The sequence below is a fragment of the Pyxicephalus adspersus genome, chromosome 1 (genome assembly GCF_032062135.1).
Source record: "Pyxicephalus adspersus chromosome 1, UCB_Pads_2.0, whole genome shotgun sequence".
Lineage (NCBI taxonomy): Eukaryota > Metazoa > Chordata > Amphibia > Anura > Pyxicephalidae > Pyxicephalus > Pyxicephalus adspersus.
Genome location: NC_092858.1, coordinates 136,522,369 through 136,546,944, shown reverse-complemented (window position 1 = coordinate 136,546,944; position 24,576 = coordinate 136,522,369). Strand labels below are relative to the sequence as shown.

The 24,576-nt window shown below is 34.9% G+C and overlaps 1 protein-coding gene across 15 annotated transcripts in view; it reads left to right on the top strand.

The window, feature by feature from the left end:
* MAP7D2 (MAP7 domain containing 2) overlaps positions 1-23,131 on the top strand; it is a 67,235-nt gene extending 44,104 nt beyond the window's left edge. For 8 of the 15 annotated variants that reach the window (XM_072428128.1, XM_072428093.1, XM_072428213.1 and 5 more), the window contains 13 exons: positions 309-419; positions 5,703-5,828; positions 7,616-7,764; positions 8,625-8,752; positions 10,102-10,331; positions 11,416-11,548; positions 12,506-12,710; positions 13,386-13,490; positions 14,414-14,467; positions 14,821-14,890; positions 15,642-15,831; positions 17,334-17,607; positions 18,982-23,131. In XM_072428128.1, coding sequence (XP_072284229.1) covers positions 309-419; positions 5,703-5,828; positions 7,616-7,764; positions 8,625-8,752; positions 10,102-10,331; positions 11,416-11,548; positions 12,506-12,710; positions 13,386-13,490; positions 14,414-14,467; positions 14,821-14,890; positions 15,642-15,831; positions 17,334-17,583 — 1,751 coding nt within the window. In that variant the 3' untranslated portion in view covers positions 17,584-17,607; positions 18,982-23,131. Of the gene's footprint in view, positions 1-308; positions 420-5,702; positions 5,829-7,615; positions 7,765-8,624; positions 8,753-10,101; positions 10,332-11,415; positions 11,549-12,505; positions 12,711-13,385; positions 13,491-14,413; positions 14,468-14,820; positions 14,891-15,641; positions 15,832-17,333; positions 17,608-18,981 lie in introns of those variants that run through there. The other 7 variants (XM_072428153.1, XM_072428135.1, XM_072428144.1 and 4 more) reach the window with 5 other exon arrangements.
* Positions 23,132-24,576: the final 1,445 nt, after the last annotated feature.

Sequence of the window (24,576 nt, the reverse complement as noted above, 5' to 3'; positions counted from 1 at the left end):
GGGCCCCATTCTTCATGTACATTGTTAGAACCAGTTGGCATCATGGCTGCCTCCATTATCTAGCCAATGAGTGCAACAGATTGCAGTACTGTATCTGTGAGCGCCTCCTACTGGTTAAAAAAATCACTAACATGTAGCTTAGTATGTAGTTCTATTCTTGTAGCAAGATTGCTGCATAACAATATTTCATTTACCGGTACTCTTGCTGCTCAGTAACATTGAGATAGAAGGTATCTAGGCCTATTTAAAGCAGTGTTTATGTTAAATGAGTAATCGCTTACCAGAATGTCTGATACATCTCTCTGCAGCCTGTGACAAACTCTCATCATCTACTATGAGTCTGCAAAGACAAGTGGACTCGCCAATCAGTAAGAGGCTCTCCGCTTCCACCGCAGCAATCACACATTCCCCTGACCGAGGCAAGTGTACCAGCTGCCCCCCTCTTCCTTTCCATCTGCCTGTTTTTCTCCCATATTCTCCAGCTTTCTCAACTGTCACTTCTGCATCACTTCTGGATTCCTGATCATTCTCTATATTAAATTCTGGCATACTGCTGTTTTTTTCAGACATTTTTTTGTAAAACAGTACAATGACTAAATAAAAGAACAAGTTGCATAAACCCATAGAAGCCAGGTTGGCATTTACTGTAGAAATGTTGATAAAGGGACAAAGGCTTTTTACGGCAACAATGTAATGGTAATATTTTGTATTGAAGGAAATCGATGCTAGTCAGAGTTCAACTATTTATAGTCAAGAAATAAAGAAAAATCAAAGTGACCATATTAAACAGTTTACATATGTCAAATTACATAAATGGTGTAAGTACTTTTATTTCCCGATGCGTTTCCCCGTGTAGGCTTCTTTAGGGGATGTCACAGAGACTCATATTGGTGATGACTTGGAACATATGCAGTAGGATTATAAACCACACAACACCAACCATTCTGTACTGTTTTTCTTAATCGGGTTTGAAAAACATCACCATAGTACTTCAATCGCTTCCTTGTTCATTACCCACTAATATCTTTGCCACGTGGCTATTTTCAACCTTTGAGATTAGAATAAGATTCTACAGAACCAAGTCATCATCAATATGAGTCTCTATTGATGTAATGTGACCATATGCAAACTGTAGTATGGTCACTTGGATTTTTTTGTATTTCTTGACTATAAGTAGTTGAACTACTTGATTTCCTTCAATACAAAATATTAACATTAAATTTTTAATGTAAAAAGACTTTTGTTCCTTTATCTACATACCTACCAAATACTTGGCTTGGTAACACGTTAATGATTTTATTTACTATCAGGGACCTTACTCTTTCTAATTTACTGTAGAAAGAAATGAATGAATACATTCTGACTTGGTTACAATGGGTCAGTTCTCTTTGTTCTTGGTATAGGACATAATCTAGGAAAAGGTATTGGGTATTGAAGTTTGTATTTAATTAACATATTTTTTTTCACCTTTTCTCTTTTGAATTCAGTTGTGATTTCTATGCGTTATTAGTTTTCATTGCCTTCCAAATACAGTATTATTTTATGTTAGGCATCTAAAGCTATAAAACAAAAACTTTGCACTTTGAATCGAGAAACTAATTCTTAATCGGGATTCTAGAGTTGCAGAATAGTAAAGAGGAGTGTCCTTTAATGGGTAAATAAAAACTAGACATCACTTAATATTACTGCCAGCATTAACACTTTGTGAGTTGTTGCTATACTAGTACAAAACATGCAGAGGATTGTTATATATGCAAGTGACAAGGCTAGACTGATACCCAGCTATGATTTTGTATTACAGTAGGCATTTATGTTTGTTATGCTAGTTATTTTAAAAGACTTTTTCTACTATAATAATTGCTTTTTAAACAGTTCAGGCAGTGGCATTCATAGGTATTATCCGTAAATATAACATCATGGACATTTCTATAAATGTTTTATCACTAGCCTTAAGTGTGTCTACTACCAAAATGTTCTGTTTCAGCTTAAGATAGGGGGAAAAAAATCATGTTGGTTATGGTTAAAACCTGTGTATATGTATGTGTGTGTGTGTGTGTATATACATATATGTGTGTGTATATGTGTATATATATATATATATATATATATATATATATATATATATATATATTATTCTCTGTCACCCGTTAAAATTCCTTTAATAAGGTGACACATGGAGAATATAGGGTTTTCAATATTATCTGTACTATTGACAAGTTTCCTAAGGAGAAACAGAGGCAGACAGCAAAAGGAATGGGGGGGGAGGGGGGTTCTAACCTACCTGTATTCCATACAAAATAAACGATTAAACTAGAGCTATTCCATTTTTTTTTTTTTTTTTTTTTTTTTATGGAGAGCAAGCAACATTTAGACATTTTCCATATTTAAAATATTTTGTTACAGTTGTGTCTTCAGTCTTCTAGAGATTGTGATATTGTCATATGCTCAGCTATGGCTTGGTTTATAGCTGTCAAACATGATATTCAAAATTTGTTTCCTTGAATGAATAAAAGTAACATTTTTTCCCATTGTACCCAACAATATCTTTTAGTGAGTCAGTGAGACACTTTATTTAGGAATGCATGAGTCTTAGATTTGATGTTCCAGGGGTTTGACTGCATTAAGGTTTTTTTTTTTTTTACGCAACACAGTGCCTTCTTTTTGTGTAACCAGCCCCTAGACCTCTAGAGTGTGTGAAAATATATATATATATATATATATATATATATATATATATAATATATATATATATATATATATATATATATATATATATATATATATATATATATATATATATATATATATATATATATAAAAAATTACATAGATATCTCTTTTGTCTGTGCAAAAAGGGGTGAGATAGGGGCCCAACCTGTCTCTCTGCCAGACTTAAGTAGGTAAATATGCATAATCCAAAAAAATAAAGACCCGTTAGGATAAAACTACCAGCTTTTGCAGCAATATTTGCACTGCTTCCCATGCTCCTGCTCATGTACAGGGCATGCTAGAGGCGGATACCAGGTCAATCTTTAACTTATTCTTGCAGCTTGCTTTAAGATGAAGTTCCAAGTTCTGTCACTAGGTGGCACTCTGACCCTGCAAACAGTAACATTTGCACAGTGTATGGAAGCAGAAATATATACCCCTATTATTTTATATTACTAGAATTAATGCCTTTTTTAAGTAAAAAAATTCCACCCTTGCAGTATGTGTATTAAGATTTCAGTTGTGTGTTTTGTCTGGGTCTCTGCCTTTATTTACATGTAAACTGCATGCAAGCTCTTTCATATACAGTAACTTCATTATATTTGTTGAGAACAAGGAAATGAACACATGGACTTTAGCACTAGTTTATAAGCGAACCAAAGGTGTTTTTTTTTTATCTTTTTCTTCTAAGTTAGAGAAGCAGTTCTCTAAAGAATAGACTTCCAACTTATAATAAGGCTGCATGTACATTAAAGGGCGTTTGCATATTTCAGTTCCCATTTTGCAGTGACTCCATTTTCCTAATTTGCAGTGATTCCAGGGGTGAAATCCCTATTCCCTCTTCCTAAATCTGGATAGATTTCAGTGCAGTTGAAGGCCCTTTAACTCACCCTTCTAGATTTAATTTTATTATATAGAGGATGCTACCAGAACAATAGAAACATTTTGTAATAGAAGTGATAAAACAAAGGCAAGAACTATGATCTAGATAAGAGAGAGGATCTTACTGATGCCCCAATGCATCCGAGATTCCACCAGCCAACACAACCTTCCAGACTATAAAGTATTACTTTGGACTGAATCTCCTAATATTAATAAGCGGCACAGAAAAATGGTATGCAATCTGCAGTAAGTTATATCATCCATTTAGCAGAAAATGGATCTTCCAGCCATTCTTTCTTGTATAGGAGGCTGCATTTTGCACTGGATAAGGCTAGCAGTGGATATTGGGTTGATAGGCAGTGGGTGAGCATTTAGGATTTATTCAACTGCCCTACAGCTGTAGATTTCTCCATTAGATTCAAGAAAATATCCACTCTGCCACTATGGAGTCAATGTTCATTCATATTTGTTTGTGCTCCATGAAATGTATGGGTTAGCTCTGCACACATTGGCATGTAAGTATTGCCAGCATGTAAGAAAATGTGTGTGCAGTTATTATTAATTAAAAATATTAAAAATATATTTGCACTGAGCATATGTCACATTTTTTAAATTGATTTTCTGCCTTACAAATTCATTTATGAAATGATCTATATTCTCTTTGTGCTGAGTGGCATGTATCATTACTACACCAAGGTAGTATGCCAGCCCCAAAAACAAAGGAATATTAAATTAGCGTCTGTTTTTGTGTTGTAAGTACATTTATCACGAGACAGATGACCTTGCAGTACAGGGTAGATGCGTCTCTTATACTTAGGTGTGTCAAAGTGCTAAATTTATTTGTTGCTGTGCAGCAGACTGGAATGAAGGTTGAACGCAGACAGCTTGTACATGAGCCAAAACTGCAGTGCATCTTTCCAGACCAATTACCAAGACATGCTGTGCTATGAATTGGACGTACTGGATCCGTTCTGTCGCTTTACAAGTGATGGTCTTTTGTTTAGTTATTATCATGTATTATAGAAACCTATGTAAACAGAATTCCTAACTCTTAGTGGGCCATTATTTGATGAATGGAATACAGAGACTCTTCTGTTTGCTCTGTTTATTGATTTGTAATACATAATAGGGTGTATGCGTGTCAGACCTGACATTAAAGCCCAATTAAACTCAAAAATGGACAAAGCAATTCTGATAGCAATAAGGCTGGTAGGCGAGTACAAAGTATATAGAAAGGTGTGAACATTTGTGTGATGGGCCAAATGTGCTTGCATGCTGCACTATGATTTAAAAAGGGTTAAAAAGGAAGACCATGTGACATCCAACATAGAACACTACATTTTCCATTATCCCTGCATTACAGCAGAATCCATGTGTCTTCTCAATGAGGCAGAACATGTAGTAGGAGTAGGTGGTAAACCATTGTCTGACTGTAATCTGTTGCAAGGCCTGATGGGTCCAATAGCTACACGATGGTCCTGATTTAATAAAGCTCTCCAAGACTGGAGAAGACTGACTATGGTGACATGGGTGATCCAGAAACCTAAAATGGGTTTAAAACATTTATTTAATTTAAAACATTTTGTCAACTAAGAGCAAATAATTTTTAAGAAATCTATTCCAGATTTGCTGGATCACCCAGGTTCTCATATGATAGTCTATCTTCTCCAGTCTTGGAGAGCTTTCATAAATCTAGTGCAATGAGTTATTGAAAATGTAATGGTCTGTTCCATAGGTAATACTTTTATTTTTTAATTTGCATGCATTAAAATGATTGCTTTGAGAATTTGCCTTGTTCAGTTTTAAGATTTAAGATTTTTGGTTGACTCAAAATAGATGAAGGCTTAAACTAAACCTCGTGATCGAAACATACGGTCATAGTTGACCTCATTCTGAAAATACCAATTGCATGTTTTTTGTCTCGGCCCATTGGTTAAAAATTGGATTTTTATAAATGTAGATAATATATAGCAATATTACAAATGTTGGCTCTTGTATTTATTTTACCATCTTTACTTTATGTTCCCTTTCATCATTTGATTTTGTTTGCCATTATCTCATATTTTTTTTTTTTTTTTTTGTTCTAATATTCATATGCTTCCATTCTTCAGCCCGTCGTTTGTATCTTAGTCCCATGGAAAATTTCCTTGTCACACGACTGCTGACTCCAACGCACTCTTCCTTATCAAGGAGCAGGAGTGCAGCTGTGCTAAATGAATCATGTCATTCCATGTCAGGTAATGTGTGAAACACAACCAAGGTGAATAACAGAATCATGAGGCTTTATTCTTGAATGAAAGTGAGATGGAAATGTGTTCACCCTAATCAATGCCAAGCTTTATTTATCTTTCTGAAAATGAATCCCAACCCCAAAACAATAGTGTAATTAATGCAGCTCATCAATAAGGTGGTAGCAATATTTTCACCCAATGATTCAGCCACTAACCTACTTCCAGCACCAACAACTTAATCCAAAATTTTAATATAGAACACAGTTTTAAGGAAGTGGTGATCAGATGATAGATTGCAATCCAGATTTAAAAATGGATGATCAGATCTTATACAAAAGTAATCATTGCTTTGATTGCTGTGATTTTATGTGGTAGGTAAATGCGTCCAAATTTTCAGGAGTTTCAGAGAATTCTGTATATCTTGGTGCCAGAGAATTTCCATGGGCCCCTATAGTTCTACCACTTACTAAAGTCATCAGTAGTATGAACTCATTGGAAGAACTTTTATTTAATTCCATAGAGGAACATAGAAGAGTATCATATTTATATATCATTCTCACCTCATCCATGTGTCAGGACCTGTATTGCTACACAGCAATAAAATCATGCCTTTAATTTTTCCCCCAAATAATATAAGAAATACTAAAAAAATTTGGTAGTATAGTTATCTAAATGGTTGAATAAATGAAAAGTGCGACTGGAAGCAATTTACTCATCTCATATCCTTCTCATCTTTTAATCCATCTTTTCCATTATTTGTTATCATTTTGTTAATTTTTGGTTTTTGATTTTATTATTTAAAGTGTCTGGAAGGATCATTAAAGAGGAACTAAACTGAAAACTGCCAAACAAAAAAAAAAACACTTACCTTTAATCCTGCAGGGTTGTCTACTCTTTTATGTAAAGTGAAATTTCTGAGTTTAGATACGCTTTAACTCTTAAAAAATAAATAAAACTGTTGCCTAACCTAAAAATCAAATGGTATTAAATTTTAATTTTTTTTGTAAAAGTATCTATATCAACAAAAAAGTGGTTATTATATTTAGGTTTATTCAGTGCAGCAATACATAACAACCAATATAACTGTATTTTTGTAATCCAACAAAACGTTTTGTATTTTTGTGAATTTCAATCAGATTTTTTTTCTGGTTACATTGCATTTCTCACATCAGTCTTTTCTGTCTTACGGACTATGGCCTAAAACAGAGTGACTGTCAGAAATTCGGTAGGGTATTAAATATCTCATTTACAATCTTTTTACAATCTTAAATTATTATATTGTAATTTCTTTAAGGCAAGTTGCAATCTGGGTTTTATTGGCTCTTTCAATTAATAATATTAGTCAATGCAGAAATATTTTTGTCCTCAAATGTGCTTTTGAAAAATGTAATTTAGGTATTTGAAGTATGCAGCAAAATAAACCTTAGGTGATTACTAATAAACAGTATATATATATATATATATATATATATATATATATATATATTGATATTGCAGTTTTTTACACTTGTGTGTATTTGCATGTAGTGAAGAGTGCATTTTATCAATATTAGTCAATATTGTCAAGAATATTTGCATTAGTCAAATTAGCTGTACATACTTTTCCTTCATTCCCCTGACATTCTAATTGAGCAGTCTGGGTACTTGAAATGCATCCAAGATCAATATCATATTGAGTAAGGTGTATTAAAATATTATATTAACATATTTCTGTATTCCCTTCCCCCTTCTTCTTCTGTAAATTTTCTACTTTACCATCCTTTGTTCTTTGCCTTTATGCTGTAACTCTTTAGTCTATCATGTGTGTCCTCGTGTAGCCCCTGCTAGTCCTCTTAAATCTCCCTACAAGTCTTCTCCTTCTCGGAGCACCGAGCGGAGGAAGACCCTGCCGTCCCCTAATGGAACAGATGGAGCAAAGACACCCACTACTCCAGAGCCACAGGTAAACTTTTTTATTTTATTTTTTTGCTACCTTTATTTTGTGATGGGACGTTTCATTTTTTTCCTGGAAATATAAACATTGTTTTTTTTTGCCCAGGATTCACATTGTGATTCATATTCTACATTGGTGCAAATAATTGCATTACCTAAAATCTCCTAACCCAATTGTATATACTACTTAGAATAAATAGTTGCATTAAACATAATTTTATAGAATGAATATTTGGAAATATAATCTCCTTTTTTTAGGTAAGTAATATGTACATCTATCCAGGTAAACTACCCGGGCAAAATGGCTATTTAGGGAAAGCCCAATTGTAATTCCATAATTTTCAATTATGGGAAATCATTTCCTATGAGCCAGTGACTGTTGAGCTTTATGGCTAGACCTGTCCATTTTTGTTTTCATGAGTATGACAACAGTGTTTATCATGGTTTTTCTTTGGTCATTATAGAGCAACCATGACCCACCCAACCATTCTTTTATTAGTAGTGGAGGTATGGAATAAGCAGGCTACAGGGTTGAGATTTAGAAATCTAAATTAGGTTTAAAAACTGTGCTCAGATTATTGATTCGATTGAGATTAAAAATGGTACCTATAACATTTTAAAGTTATAGGTTAGATTAGCAGAAATCAGAAAGTGATTTCCCTTTACAAATGCATTAACGGAGCCCTCCATAGAAGCCATAACCTAAAAGATGTTCTAATCCTTTGCATTCTTTTCAAAACTATGACATTTTTTTTTAACAATACATACTTATTAAATGTCAACTGTTTCAACTTTTATGAATGTGATATATAGTTTTTTACACAGCTTTTATAAGTGCTTCAGGCTTAGTTTGGTTTTCTAATTTTGTAGCCAGAGAAGTTAAAGAAAGAAAGGCGAGCAACAACTCCCGTTCAAGACCGTGTTCTTGGTTCTCCTCTTCGAAGAACTGAATCCCCTGCAACCCTGTCCAAAAGATCATCTTCTCCAGCAGCACCAAAGTAGGATTTCCAATAGAACACTATAGACATATCACGTTTTTGTTTTTTAGACCTATAACCACTTTTGATAGTTGTATTGGAAACCTCCCCCAACTTTGTTAGGATCTTAAATAGAAAATCTGTCACATCATTCTTTTACCATTTTAGTCATGTGTTATCAAATGACTGATTTGTTATTTTCTCAGACAAAATTTATTCAGCAAATGTAACCACAATATAATCAAGTATCAAAGTGAAGAGGCCATACACAATAATGTCTTCACGTTGATGTTTGACTGTATTGTTCTGTGTTTTTTTTATTATTATTATTATACCTTTATACTAGCAAAACAACATTGTATATTAAACATTATTTTTTCTGGCCTTAAGTGTTTGTGTGTGGAGCGGGCAAGTCCCAATATTAATTCCTACATCAGTGGATGTAAATTCAGCTCCCTTGCAGAGTTTGATGCCTTTGTATTGCTTTTCATTTCCCCTTGGGCCCTACAGCTACTTTAAAAAATGCATATACATAAATAAAGCACAGAGTTGTCTGTTACAAAGTTGTTTAGTCCTACACAGACTTTGGGACTCCAAAATTGGTGTAGTGATATTACAATGAATGAAAAGATGGGAGGGGGGCTTGGTCACTTGACCTGCTAGTCATATGATTAGATCTTCCTTCATCATGCAGTTCTCTATTGCTTTCGGAAGAGAAAACACTGTAGGATATCACTGGCTTTATTGCACGCCTTGTAAGTTATGAATTAACTACAAAATATAGGCCACGATATTAAGTAATTTCGTGAAGTATAATAGGAAAGGGCCCTTCTTTTATCAAACTGGACAATGGATGTCTGTACATGGGCTGACAATGAGGCTAATGAATATTTTACCAGAATTGCCACTAAAGCATTTAAAATCAGCATGACAATCTTACATCCTGGGTAAATTTAACTAAAATGTTGAGGTGTTGTGCCCAAGGTGAGGGTATTGCCCATAGCAAGTAAATGAAAAAAAAAGGTTAGATTATTATATATATATATATATATACAGGGTTCTCCCCAGGCCCTTTTAGCTGGGTGCACCACCCGGCACTTTTCAGCACCCACCCGGCTGTTTTTGAGTGATTACTAAAGAGTTTGGTCACAATACAAGGGCTGCCACCCACCTACAATTTCTTCCCACCCGGCTTAAAAACATTTCTGGGTTGAGCACTGTATATATATATATATAGTAATATAAGCTGTTGCAAAAATGTATTATTAGTCATAATCACTGTAAACGTATACTTGTTGATGTGTTTTTTTAGAATTGTTTATGGTGATAATTTAGATCATAAAAGCAAAGCTGTATGTATTTACTTTCAGGTCATTTTCAAAGTCGTATGCACAGTCTCCAGGGAAAAACAACAAGCCGTTCCCCGGCTCTCCTCTAAAAACACGATCCAGCACAAATACTAGCCAAGACACCCCCAAAAAGAAGACAGAAAAAAACAAAACAAGTCCTGAAACACAAGAACATCCTGTGGAACCGAAAACAGAATTATCCAAACCAGTGAAAAGTCCTTCCACTGGTGAGAAGAAAGATGCTAATGATGGTAAGTTATACAATATATTAAATCTTAGTGCTGTGTGGAGTTGGGATCTCTCCCAGGGTATATAAATATGCACACAGCACTTCAGCTGTACCTTTCAAACCTACAAATATTCAGCAACAGCCAGAATGTCACATTAGTATGTTTCCTTTTTCTCCTGCCAGGATCAAAATACCTCTGAGGGTTTCTGGGTTTCACTGTGACATTGCTGTAATACATGCTATGGTCAGTCATTTAATGTGTGAATTATATGGTAAAACAGTGTATTTGAGTATACCTTACTTCATTTATCATATTAGGTGTTAAACATGCACAATTACATATGAAAGGGAAATCTTCATTCCATTAGCGATAGAATGAACCAAAATGAGATCCAGCCAGACATTTCTAAGCTAAACTCCTCCTGACACCTTTTGGTTGGGCTTGGTAGGCAATGCATGTCACATTTAGCATGTGGCATGAAATACCTTTAGTAAATCTATGAATAGGTTATTGATTGGTGGCCAAAAACTGAAAGGGGTGGGCTGTAGAGAGCACAGACGGGGAAGAGTGGGCTCTGCATGTCACATTTAGCACATAGTGGGAAATACATTTACTAAAGCCATGAATGACTGACATGTTAGGCATGAATAGTAGAGTGGAGTGAGCTGTGAACAGTGCAGATAAAAAGGTGAGAGTCTAACAAAAGGAGTCCATGCTCTTAAAAACAAGGTAGGTCCAATAGAAAAGCTGGAGTTTCCAATGCTTAGTCTGCAGTATCCATGAAAAAAAGGCCATCCAATGTAGGCATAAGAAGAGCCCCTCCCCATTTATAGGCTAAAAGAAGGTAAGCCTGAAGTTCAGTTTTACAATTATTTTATATTTTGATATTAATATTTTATTTTGATATTGATATATGTTATGTGCATGGTGTGACCTTTGAATTTATTTTCCTGAAAATGGAAAAAGTAGCAACTTCAGCACAATGGAGAGCGCCAGCCGCACAAGAAATGCTGCTGCTGTACTTAAATATTCACTCATTCACTTTTGCCAGGGTTTGGACAGAGTTCATACATTATCTGCAGTTTATATTCCTTTTATGTTCCAGGCTCTGGAAAAACCACGGCAGGGACAACTGACGCGGATGAGGCTGCTAAGATTCTGGCAGAAAAAAGGCGCCAGGCACGATTCCAGAAAGAACAAGAAGAGCAAGAGAGACGGGAGCGTGAGGAGGCAGAGAGGTGAATCTAGGTTGACGTTTAAATGACAAAATATAATAAAGAAGTATAATATAAATTTACAGATTTCTATTTTATATTTCTATATTTACCAGTGGTAGGCATGGGCACAGATGGAGATGTCTATTGTTTTATTGCCATGCCACTTATCTGGGTCCACAGCATAGGAGGTATTAAACTGGCATGCCCTTCACAATTAAATCAAACACACAAATATAAAGTCTCTAAATGCACATCAGGCTAATTATTTGCCATAAATGTATTGTATTTACTGCATTTATATAAAAAAAGTATGAATATGCCAAGTCTGTGTTTAAAGGCAACCAGCCTTTTGGAGTAAATTATTCTGATTAGTTGGATTAAGTGACTGCATTCAGAAATTACCCTTTTTTTATTAAAGCCATGTATTCAAATAAGCAGTAATAGATTTTAGTTCCACAGATGGTTGAAGTATGTCATCATTTTACAATGGCTTGTGTCAAATGCTACAGTTATCCTAGCCATATTCTTGTCTTAACAGTACTATGTTAAGTTTGTTCTCTGAAATATTAAGATTCCATTTGCTGGGCTTCCTCTGAAGGTGATAGCTGCCTTCCTGTCTGTGCTTTTACATCATTGACTTAAAACATACATACAACAAATGAAAGTCATATATTCATATCCTTATATTTGGTTTAAATGCTTTCAAGTCACGGACAAAACATCAAATGATAGCAAGGCATCTAGTATTTACAAAAACAAAAGTGGCCTCTGTATTTTTGTCATATCGTGTTTTCTTTAAGCTCCACACTTTTGTATAAGGCCACCTTAGTAGGTTAAGTTGTAGTTTAGAAATAAACAACTCCTAGTAATATAACTGTCAGAATAAATGACCACTTTTATTTTACCTCAGATTTCATTCAGAGTTTTATCCCATTTGTCCCTGTAAAACAATTTTATTTTACTGTATTGTCCTTACAGGCTGAAGAAGGAAGAGGAGAAGAGGAAGGCTGAGGAGGAGAGGCAACGTCGACAAGCAGAAGCAGCTTTGTTGGCAGAGAAGAAAAGGCAAGAAGAGGCGGAAGCCAAAAGAAAAGAAGAAGAAGAAGCAAATATAAAAGCAGAGGAAGAAAGAATCCTAAAGGAAAAACAAGAAAAGGAAATGCAGGCCTATCTGGAGAAGCAGGTAAATATCATCACATCTTCAGAAAAAGAGTTCCAATGCTGTGGACAGCTATTTTTTAATCTTCTTTCAGCTCAAGAGTTTAGACCAATATAAAGCAGGGATTTTGCATTACATTTTCTAAAATCAATATGAATTCCAGTTAGTTGAACTAGTTTAAACCAATATGAGTGAGCCCGTGAACCTTTTTCCATTCTATTGTTTGCTTTGGTTTCTTCTTTCTCCCCAGTAATACCAACTTGCTATAATAAGTCTCAGATCCAGCTAACATATTATTACAGGTATCGCATCCATCTCTGTATGAAAAGCGTTGGTAGTACTATGAATTTAGGACTTTTAGGTATGAAACATGTAATTTACTTTTGTAGAAATTCAGGATGAATTGAATATAGAAATAAAAAACAACAAATACTTTATTACATGGTTATCCTAAAACATGCTGTAAACATTTGCTGTAGGTGCATATGTATGCAGTGTCCAGGAATTTTTTTTAATTATAGGGCACTTGCGTGTAAGCAGTGGTTGTGCCAGCCTGTGTGTTTAAAAGTGTTACATGACATTCTAGATAAAGTGAATGGCCTAATAATTTAAATGTTTGATATGTAAATAAAAGCAGAATAGAACAATGGGGGAATGTACAGTCACAATGTAGATTCATTTATGTGTCACTCCTTCTAGAAAGAAGAGGCTGAAATTAAGGCTCGAGAAGCAGCAGAAGCTATGAGAATAGAGCGAGAACAGATTATACAGCAGATTGAACAAGAACGACTAGAGAGAAAGAAGGTAAGCACAGTGTTTCCTCGACCTGTATTGGCAGAACAAACTTGCATCAGTATAAATCTGGGAACGTGGAAGCTTTCCCAGCAACAAGAGAAAGTGACCAATCACCAGGCTAGAATATTCACAGTTAACTCAAATATCCCCAGACCTGGTGTTCTCAAAACTTTGTGGCTACTATGAACTAAGAGAAAGGACACACACGTTGGCATGTTGCAGTGACATTTATTTTCCACACTTATTTGCAGCTCATAGTACTGCATGATGCATTCTGATGCACTGAAATGGGGAAAAAAAGTTACTTGTTCAGTTTTTGGTTGGCTCAGTTCAGTTTGGTTGTCATCCTGTTGAAATAACGGGACTGTCCTACCAATATAGTGCAAGTTATTGTACAACATAACACACTTATTTACTCACTACAACGGACCACCTGGGTGTGAGCCCTAAAGCCTATCACACCATAATTTTCCCTTCTGTATTGGCTCCAATACATACAAACGTGTAGTACCACCTTTTAAGATGTGATGCTCTAATTTGAAAACGAAAGCAAAAGTTTGCAAACATTCAGCACCACTAGCTAAATTAGAGTTATGGTACAATAAAGTATTCAGTATACAGGTTATGTAAGAACAGAATTTTTTTTTTTATTACTAAAACTGAAAAATAATCTGATTCTCTAACTGTTCATTTTTTGTGGGCCTGTGTTAAACAAGTGTTATTATCAAACCTTAGCTAAGCATTAGTCATGCAATTCTAACACAAGTTATATTCATAAGAAAGCTTTCAACATCCAAATAAACCCTTTAAATTGGATGGTCCAGTTATAAACCGTTTCTTTTTTTTTTCCGCGTGAAAAGTTTGCTCTTTTAATGTGTGAAAAAAATAATTAAAGCACCAAGAGATATGTTTTGATGTTTTTCTTTGTACAGAGAATTGATGAGATCATGAAAAGGACAAGAAGAAGTGAAGTTCCAGAAACCAAGGTATGCTGCCTTGTGATGGCTTCCACATGTTCTATATTACATATAAACTGGTATTTAACAATTAAAAATTAAATTTGATCCCATTTTCCTTAGAGAACATCCAGTATTTCAAGCTTGGTTAAAAAAAAACTTTGCAAATATTTTGTAATCTTAATAATGATGTATAAATGTGTATCTGTATGTGGAGATTATGTAAACTGCAATAGCTGAACTCAAGAATGCTAATTGCCTTGATGTAAATCTGATCTTTTGGTTTGGGTAGTTTCTGTCACACCCTAAAACAAGCATACATAATCCTCGATTTTAGGCATGGAAGTATTGTCGTAGATTGTAATGTTTTAATTTTTTTCCAGAAAGAAGAACTAAAACCAGAGGTTCAGCTATCTTTAAATTCTGAGAGTGTAACAAAGGATAATGACACAGGTAGGTAAATGTTTGGTTTCTAAAAGGGAAAACAGCATAGCATTAAGTGTATACAGCAATTTGCTAAGTGGGAATTGTTTGTGTCAGCTTATCCAACATTTATATTTCAGTTTTTGGCAAATATTGGCTGTTACAAGGGTACCATTTAACTTGTTTTGATTTTTGTTTATTCCTATTTATATATTATGAAACATCCATTAGGAGGATTGGGAATACCCTAAACACTATGTTAGGCAGTGTTTCTTGGTATTGGATGGTTAAAGAAAAGCTGTAAGAAGGCAGGAGGGCATGCAGGACCCTCATAGCTCACATAGAGCTAAAATCTCTTTTCTTGGGTAAAGGACCCTTTGATTACTCAAAGTATCAAGTAGGATCTGTGGACTCCTTAAATGTTGCATCTATTGGGAACATGTAGACATAGTCTTGTGACAAGAAGAAAAGAACACACATTAGGAAGCAGAATGGATGGCCAATACATTTTACTTGTTCTAATATATTTGTTAGTTAGTGGCATTATCTTTGTGTGCTGTATGAGGTTATGTTTCTGTTTTTTACCCAATATACTGCCAGTAACCATTACACATATGTCATCCAACACATACAAGGTCTTCATGTGCTCCTTGTTGTGCATCAATAGCCTGAGAATACACATAAAACAGATATTTCCTTCAGGACTGTGTTATAAAAAATTAAAATTCTCTGTATATACATATAACATATTGTATTGTTTCCCTGGATGTTGTTGTTTTAGTGCAAGTCAATGGGTTATCCTCCCACACAGAAGATAAAAAGCCAGCTGCTAAAATCATTGAAAAAAAACCTCAAGAATTGTTTTCCAGTAACCTGAAATCAAATATTGGCCTTATCCAGCTTGATGTGTTTGAAGGGAAATGTAACAGTCTGGATGATTCTACAGATGAAGTTCAGTCAATGGAAGTGAGGTACTTCATTAGTTATAAATCATCAAACTATTTTATTGTATTTCAAACATGCGTTACAAACTTATTAAAGTTAGAGGAAAAGATGTATGAGGTCCCTTCCAATACAAGCCTTTAGGAATAAACAAACTTATCTAAGGAAAGCACTACAAAATTTAGAGAAATGCCAATGGCAACTACAAATACAAAGTTTTAGACCAGGGACTTGTTTTTGGTCCCCTGTACCTAATGATATTCTGAGTCTAGAACAGAAAACCACCTGTTTATAAAGACCATCTAAATAGAGGTCAGGTTTAATAAAAAAAACCTTGTTCACCTGGATTTGTTAACAGTTTGGGATTAGTTTAAAGTAGTGCAAATAAAAAAAATATTGCTATTGGTAAGGTTATCTACAAAATATATTTAAATTGATTTTTGACAGAAATATGCTAAAAAAAATGAGGAGACATTTCCTAAAAAATATTTATACATTGGAAAACATAATTTCTTCTATGTTAAAATTTAGTGTTATTTTTGCTACATAACATGAGGCAAATCATTTTAAATAGAATTGTTTCTTTTGACATGTAATGTTCAGACAAATATAACAAAACTGCCAAAATGTTTACCTTTTAATGAACAACCCTCAGAATAATCAATAGCTAGGTGGAGGCTTGATTTATCTCATGATGTAAAAGATAAAGGTTTTTAGAGCTTATGCATGCAGAATTCAGTAATTGGGCTGTGCATGAAAAGGCTTGAAAGAAATGTTGTTGCATTTAGTGCGGTTTTTAAATTGACTGCAAAAATATTTGTTATATTGGAGAAATGTAATTAAATTTCTTAAGATGAGTGGAGTATTTTTAATTTGAAGTTCTCTCCCCCTCTTTCTCCCACTCTCTCTTGAACTCTCTACCCTATTCTTAGGAAATCTATTCATATAACCACATTGTTGCACTTAGCAAATTTAGTTTTTTCTTTACAAAAAAATACCTGGTGATCTGCCAGCGCTCTAGTCTTCATCCTATAATGTGATAACTGCACAGGGCAGGTTCACTCCATACACCGAGGAGGAGGTTTACAGCATTGTAACTGCTGATAACCCTTCCAATCCATGACAAAACAGGTCACATAAGTCAAGAAGATGCCCTGCATCTGGATGGACTCACACAGGGCATAGTCTTGATCCCAGGGGGGTGGGTTACATTGGAAAAAATCTTGGCATTGAAAAAAAACCTGAAAATGTTATGCTTAGCTGTCATACACATCTTGCTAATGTAATACATTAAATATTTACAGACCTTGAATAAGTGTGCTGGTAAGGAATTCTGTTTGTATGCTTGGTGAGAGACAGAGGTCCACATCCAGTTTGTTTTAATGGGACAAATTACCCAAGTATGGGTCCAAAAACCCTTATAATTAAAAAATCTCAGTGACCACCTTGCCTTCCTTTTTATTTTTCCAATAAACCGCATGCACCTTTAATTTGTACAGTGGGTTTCTCACTTGTCAATATTTCCTCGCAGTCCAGTATCTAAAGAAGAGCTCATATCCATCCCAGAATTTTCACCCGTGAATGACCTCAATCCAAGCGTTTCTTTGGAGCAAAATGGGACTAATAATTGCAGAGCCTTGGAGGATCTTCTGGATTTCACCGGCCAGGCGACCTATTCCAAGATCTCCAGCGAAAGTATACACATTGATGACTGTAATAGAAACCTTATTGATGGATTTAACAGTCCAGGACAAGAACCCAAACTTAACACAATCTGCTGATTTACACAGCACACTGTACCATGGGTAATGTTGCATTTAGTGTATTTATGCATGTAGAGAAAGACAAAATCTACGTAGAGGTCAACTGTCACAGACAGAAATTATTTTCACCATATGACATGGGGGTAGTTTTTGCATAATGAACATAGAGATACAGTGTGTTATATTGCTGTTGGTTGGTAGCTGTAACAACCACAAGCCTAAAGGAGTTCACCCTTTTGTGTGCCTTGGTAGTTGGCCAAAATCTGAAGGGGGCTCTATATGGCACATTCATACTTTATATTCTTCAGGATGTTAGTAATTTGTTAGGGGTTGTTTTATGACCTTTTATGCAAATATTACAACATTGTCCTATGGTGACATTGCATTACAGTATGGTGCGTGTGTGTTGTCCCCTAGCACAAGAAGAGTGTTACTGGCAGGAACACCAGGTAAAAAATTAAAAGAAATAATGAAAAGAAAAATGCAACAGCTACATCTAGGGACTGGTAAGCTGCAATATGCCAGTATAACATTTTAGTTCTAAATTAGATTTTATTTAAGGAGAGTCTTCTTTTGCCAGTAGCAGCCCACTTAAATCCCAGTTGCAATATAAACAATAGAGTACAATATAAACTCTATTTATAATGCAATGAATCTGACATTCACCAAACATTCAAACATGGAAAATCTACCAGATCCATGTGTTTGAAATGGCAGCAATTGATTGTTCGTCAGATCTTGTTTGGTAAATATCAAATTCGTATAATATATATATATATATACATTCTGATGTAAATGTTTTGTTTCTTTAAAATGGTGAAAATAACATTGGTTGGACTGTATTTAACATTGTGTTTTATATATTATACTGAAAAAAATGGTAACGTTACTAAAAAGGATAAGTCCCCTTATAAACCATAAATCACAAAATTTACCTAAGTACTTGGATCTAAGTACTTGGATAAAAATAATGCTAAACCATGTAAGGTTTTTAAATGAAAACATAGAAATGAATAAAATACATATTTTTTTTAACTGTGTATTTATCAGTTTAATTGGAGTATTATTTTATTTATAATAGAGTTCTATTTATAAAGCTGTGAATGTGAACTTCACTGAAACATTCTCTGTCTGGAGAACCCATCACTGGACCAGGAAGAGACTCCAGCAGGGAATGTTTCTGTAAATGTCAGATTCCCTGTTATAAATAGACCCCATAATGTCTGTAACTTGCACTAAACAGATGGATGAATCCTCTATTTCCAAAACGATTCTCTGTAAAACTGCATTAAATGTTTTACCTGTAAATTCATTGGAGTTGCTCTTTAGTTTTCTGGATTACATTAGAATAATGAACCTGTACCAACAATTTGGAGAGGTCTGAATGGTTTTAATCTGTTTTTCTCTTGCTGACAGATTGGCAGAATAATTCGGCAAACAAGCTTTGAGGCAACAAACGCTGCTGGCAGTAAACCACCAAGCTAGAGCTGAAACTGGATTTTACTCCAGAGCCAACTATAACCTGCAAGTCTTTACCTTTACCATATAACAAATGATGTTTGCATGGGTGAAGGACCAAACCGACTAGTTCTCTGGAGTAGTATACTTGACATTGGACCTCGAATACAGCTCATCACGTTGGAGGATAACTTTTGACCAGATCTATTTTCTTTCCTGTATTTGGCTTGTTCTGTGGAGGAAAAGTCACTTATATTATTATTAATACAGACCAGACTGCTGACTGTAAAGTAATTGATAAAATAGATTGAACATCAAAGCCAATTGATGTATGCATTATGATTGAACAGGACTAGATCACGAGAAGCAAATTTCTTCCTGTATTACCATTCCATAGAAGATGGACATCCCAGTCCAGCAATCACTGAAGGGCCAATGTTGCATTATTTATTAGTGGAAGGTCTTCTGTATATTTTATGTTCTTTGCCATTATTATTTTTAGAATATGGACTTTTAGAAGTTTTTAGCTGTGATATTTGTGCAGTTGAAATCCTTACGTGATGCAAATGTCCATAACAAAACCATACAGAGTAAAAATGTTAGCTGCATTGGTGATTCTCAGTCAGAGTACTGCAAGACTACAAATTACTGCTACTGTTCCCTGACTGTGTCATTTGGTATAAATGTAGATTAGTTTACATTTTCATACTGGTTGATGACACTGGCTTTTTTTTTATTTTGAATAAAACATTTTATTATGCATAACAAAAAAAAATCACATACAATCAGGCAATCGTCCAACAATAGACCAACAAAGAATATCACAAACATCGCACAAGGTACAGAGATCAAATCAATATGGAGCTATTACACCAGATACTTGGCTAGGCCTATAAAGTCTCATCCTCAATCCTTCCTGTAGCTATATCATATCTAATAGTACAGACCCAAAATGAAATGATCAAGTCTGCAGGTGAATGAAGGGTCATTCTCTAGAACCCAACAAAGATACTGGGAAGTGAGAGGGAAACAATGATACAATTGAGCCCCTGTGGTAGTGTTGAGGGTATTAATAAAACTTTCCCAAGTCTCAAAGAAAATATGTATTTTTGTGTCTTCGTCCATTCTACTTTGAATAGATGCTGTAGTTTGTTTTATTTTCAGAAAGGGACAGGTCATGGGTGGGGAAGGAGAAAGCAACCAATGTAACAGTCTTTCTGCCCACTACCAATAATAGGAGCACGTTTTTTTACCTTTGTTTCAGATTCTGCAGGACCATAGCAGTGCTTTCTAGTAGTACAACTGAGAACATCATAGTCAAATCATAAACAAAATGAAAAGTTATAAGGAAAAAGATAACTAAAATGTGCACATAATTACTATGTTTTTTGTAGACAAATATGGAAGTCTGTAGTATTGGATTTATTGAGCATTAATTTAAAACAAAACGGTTAGTAATGTACCTAAACTGCATTTACTGTATAAATGGAAAGCTGAGATCCTGTCTGCATGTATATTTATAAGCCTTTCTAAGTTACCCAGGAACTCCAGAATCTTAAATGTGTATAATGTGACCTTTACAAAAAAATCTATTGTTGACCTGCCCTCTTCTAAATTCCTAGAGCTCATCTGAGGTCTTTGGGAAGGGACTGAGCTTGACTTTTCTTGCAAATTTCGAGATTTGCATGCATGGTAGCTGTGGTTTCTGCTTTTCATTTTTTATGCTAGTTTAGATTAGGTGAATTACTGACAGGTTTACATTGTGGACACAGTCATGTATATTTATTGGCCAAATGTGCAGCACTCCATAGCAAATTAACAGCAACTTTTCAGTTATGAAATGTGACTGTCAGTTTCTTACAGGGGAATAAAAAATGTAAATAAACCACAGTTGTACTGATTTACCACAGATTAGGAACATGGAGTATACAATATTCGTATCAAGTAATCCACAGCAATCAATGTGAAAGCGGAAATCATTAGCTAAGTAGACATCTGGATTCTGTGCAATCATACTGCCCTGTATTAAATGAATTGGCCTTGGCTGTATTATTCTTCATTAGGCAAATCCATGATAATAATAGATGGACAATATGTAGAATAACCCTTTATTAAATTTTTGAAAAAATTTAAATAACCTAATGTTTTTTTTAAAAAGGAATTGTAGGTTCAACCCATAAATTAGGATAGCAGATGATATGTCAGTTTCAGATAAATGTCTCTAGCTGTCCCTGCTGGGATCCTCCACTGAATTTTCATCCACTACAGACTCTCAATCCTCCTCCACACTTAAAAAAAATAGTTGTAGACTATTTTAAAGTTGTAAAGGGTAGACCTATATACACAGACACACACACACATATATATTAGTACTGTAATCTGCAAAAATAATTATTCATTGCCAAGTAAGAAATCTAGTTTGCCAATAAAATTAGAAATGGGTACAGAAAAAACACTGATTGGCAGTAAAAAAAAAAAAAAAAAAATAGGATGGTTAAAAAGATTTAACCAACAACACATCACAGTAAATGAGCTCACTGCCCTTTAATGTATAGATCTAATACAATGAGAATGTAATCTGTATAAAGATGAAGTGCCATAAGATGTAAATGTAATTTTGTTTCTGTAAGCCGGTTACTTCATTAAGTTGTACATATTATATTATTTGTTTATATCATTCTACAATGTCACAGCATATTTACCTCAATGACGATAAATTCTTGTTGTAAGTAGAAGATTTAAATTGTTAGTAGCAGTTTAAATGGTCTTTTCAGGGTAAATTCACACTTGCTAGGAAATATTATGTTATAATAAAAGGCTCATCCTCTACAATAATTGCCCCATTTATCAGGAGCCTAAATTTCAAACACCGCTCCATGGTTGTTTATGACCCCAACATTGTTGGCAAAGGTTGTGTTGCAAATTGTCATAAACAGCAGTAACACTAAGGGTATGCCATTGCATTTGAGGCTGTATTTGGAGAACAGGTCTCCAACAAGTGTTGGGTTAAACAAAAATTTCTTTAGTGTTTTGTTACAACACAATATATTATATATACACAAGTGGATGGAATCCATGTTTACTGCAACTTTGCACATCCATTGCCAGTGACATTTGTAAAGCCTATAACCAATTGGTTATAATGAGCATTAAAGTGAACCGGTAAGAAGTGTTCATATTATATTTCTATGGAGTGTGATAGTTGCCCCCCCAGAGGTGCCAGTATATACCTTTTACTAATACTTGCTGTGCAGAACTTTTTATTGTACATTATATACATAGTATTCTGCATGCTGTAAGTCCTAAATCTTTTGGGGGGGATTTGCCTCATTACCTGTTCTGTGTTACGCTATATAGTAAATTGTAAGGATGTTGCATATGCCTGTGTATACCTTAATGTACACACAACAATATGCATCCTCAATTACAAGCAGGGAATTGTGAGAACTACAAGAGGAGGCACTGATGGAACACATCTGAAATTAAGATGTTCGGCTTGCACTGTGTACCACCATACAAACTAACTACAGAATAAAGGGATATTAGGCATCTATGGGTTTTAGCTAGCATGTCTCCTAAAAACATTTTAGTTGTTTTGGTAATGACAGGCTTAAAATTGCTGTACTGCAATAAGATTTCTGGGTTCAAGAAGCAAGGAAGCAAAAACGGAAATGCATTCTTGGCCAAAACCAATCTATTGTAAAGAGCAGTGATGTGTGTAACTCATGAAAACCAGATCGGATTTTCATTTGTAGTGAAAATGAAAAATCTGATCTATTATTTTTTTTTTTTTTTTTATAATTCAAAGGTTACCAATCATTACTCTGCAAAACAAAGAAAATGCTTAAAATTTAAAATAACTGTAATAATTTTAATAAGTGATGCTGAAACTGTGTCATGGTTTAATAGAACAGTGTATACATTGTAAAACTGCACTAGAATCAAACACTAAGCAATGGCTCTGCCCGAGTAACTCATCTGTATGTATAACAGCCAGCATCCTGATATACCCATGCTGTTGGTAACAATCTTGCTGAATGTGCAGTAAAGCTTAAGCATGTTCTTGTGAGTTGGTATTGAAAATAAAACATTTGATGTTTACGTGTTATACTGTGCTGGATTTATATTGTGGTGGTTTATTATACATTGTTGGTTAATGCCTAACATGAGGTGTATAGCATGTATTGATCAGTGTGGAATATAATTTCTTTTATTTTATTTGTAACCAAAATGTATGCAGAGTGTGGGGTCTTGTCTAGTACTGCCTGTGAACTTGTCAAGCGCAGGAAATCATATAGTGCTCTGTCCTCTAAATAAGCCTTAGAAATAATACCTAAATTAAATGAGAAATCAATAGTTAAAGATGTACGCAAGGCAAATAGATAATTATACAGAAATAAAATGTATATATGGGACATATTTTACCTGCCAAAGGGTTTGTATTTTTTTTACATGTCCTGCAGTTTAAAATAAGTTCAGACCTATGGTTAACTGTAGTTGGGAATCATTTTCTGGACGTGTTTGCAGTGGATCCCCAGTGCCAGGAGAACATTCCTTCAGTCCCGAGAATCCCTGGCAACAAATGATACTTAGTGTAATTTGACAGATGGGTGGTAGTCAGACAGGTAAAATTACTTATTACAGAAGGGACATTGCCTGTCCTGTTCTGCAGTAAGGACCTGCCTGAAGCCCGTTCAGCAACACAGTCCCTGTTTCTTCCCTGTTTCACTTATTGGTGTCTGACTTCCCATGGCTTCCTGTGTGAAAGAGCTGGTAGATATCTGCTTGATATCATGTCATCCCCTTGGCTGGACACTCCACACGAGCAAGAACTGACACCTACAGTGAATATAAAAAGTGTACACACCCCTGTTAAAATGCCAGTTGTTTGTGATGTAAAAAAAGAGGCCACAATAAATAATTTCAAAACTTTCCCACCTTTAATGTTACCTATAACCTGTACAGTTCAACTGAGAAACAAGCAAATGTCAGAAAACTCTACTACACTTTTTGTTTCAATTGTAGTATTATTATTGGAGATGATGAGAGGAGAGTTAAGACTTCGTCCACAGTAACAGGGCTGAGGGAGGCCAGTATTGTCCACAGTCTGGATGCACAGATTTCCTGTTACCTATGAATGCACCCAATTGTGGTTACAATCATGTCTGTATTTTAAGTAATTAGACACTACAGTACTGACCTAGGAGAATGAACCACAAGGCCCAGTGAGGTCTGGTAATATGATACACCCCAAAAATGTAGGACACTTTAAGTGCTGGGATTCTCCAGAAATGAGATTGTTTAAATTTCTTCTTTCTTCCAGGGCTTTAGTTTTATTTTTAGACTCTGTAACACTGGTACACGGAAATGGAAGGTTATGACTCTTGTTTGAGCTACGGGGGTGGGTATTGTGCTGGCTGCAGTTGGGGTAAGGGTGGCCATTAAACATTGTATGTTTAGGAAGAACAACCAGAATGGTTCTGTTCCATTTCTTACATTTACTGTACCATCAAAGATCAGTGGGCTTGTGTTCAAGGGCAAAAGTGCTTCTAG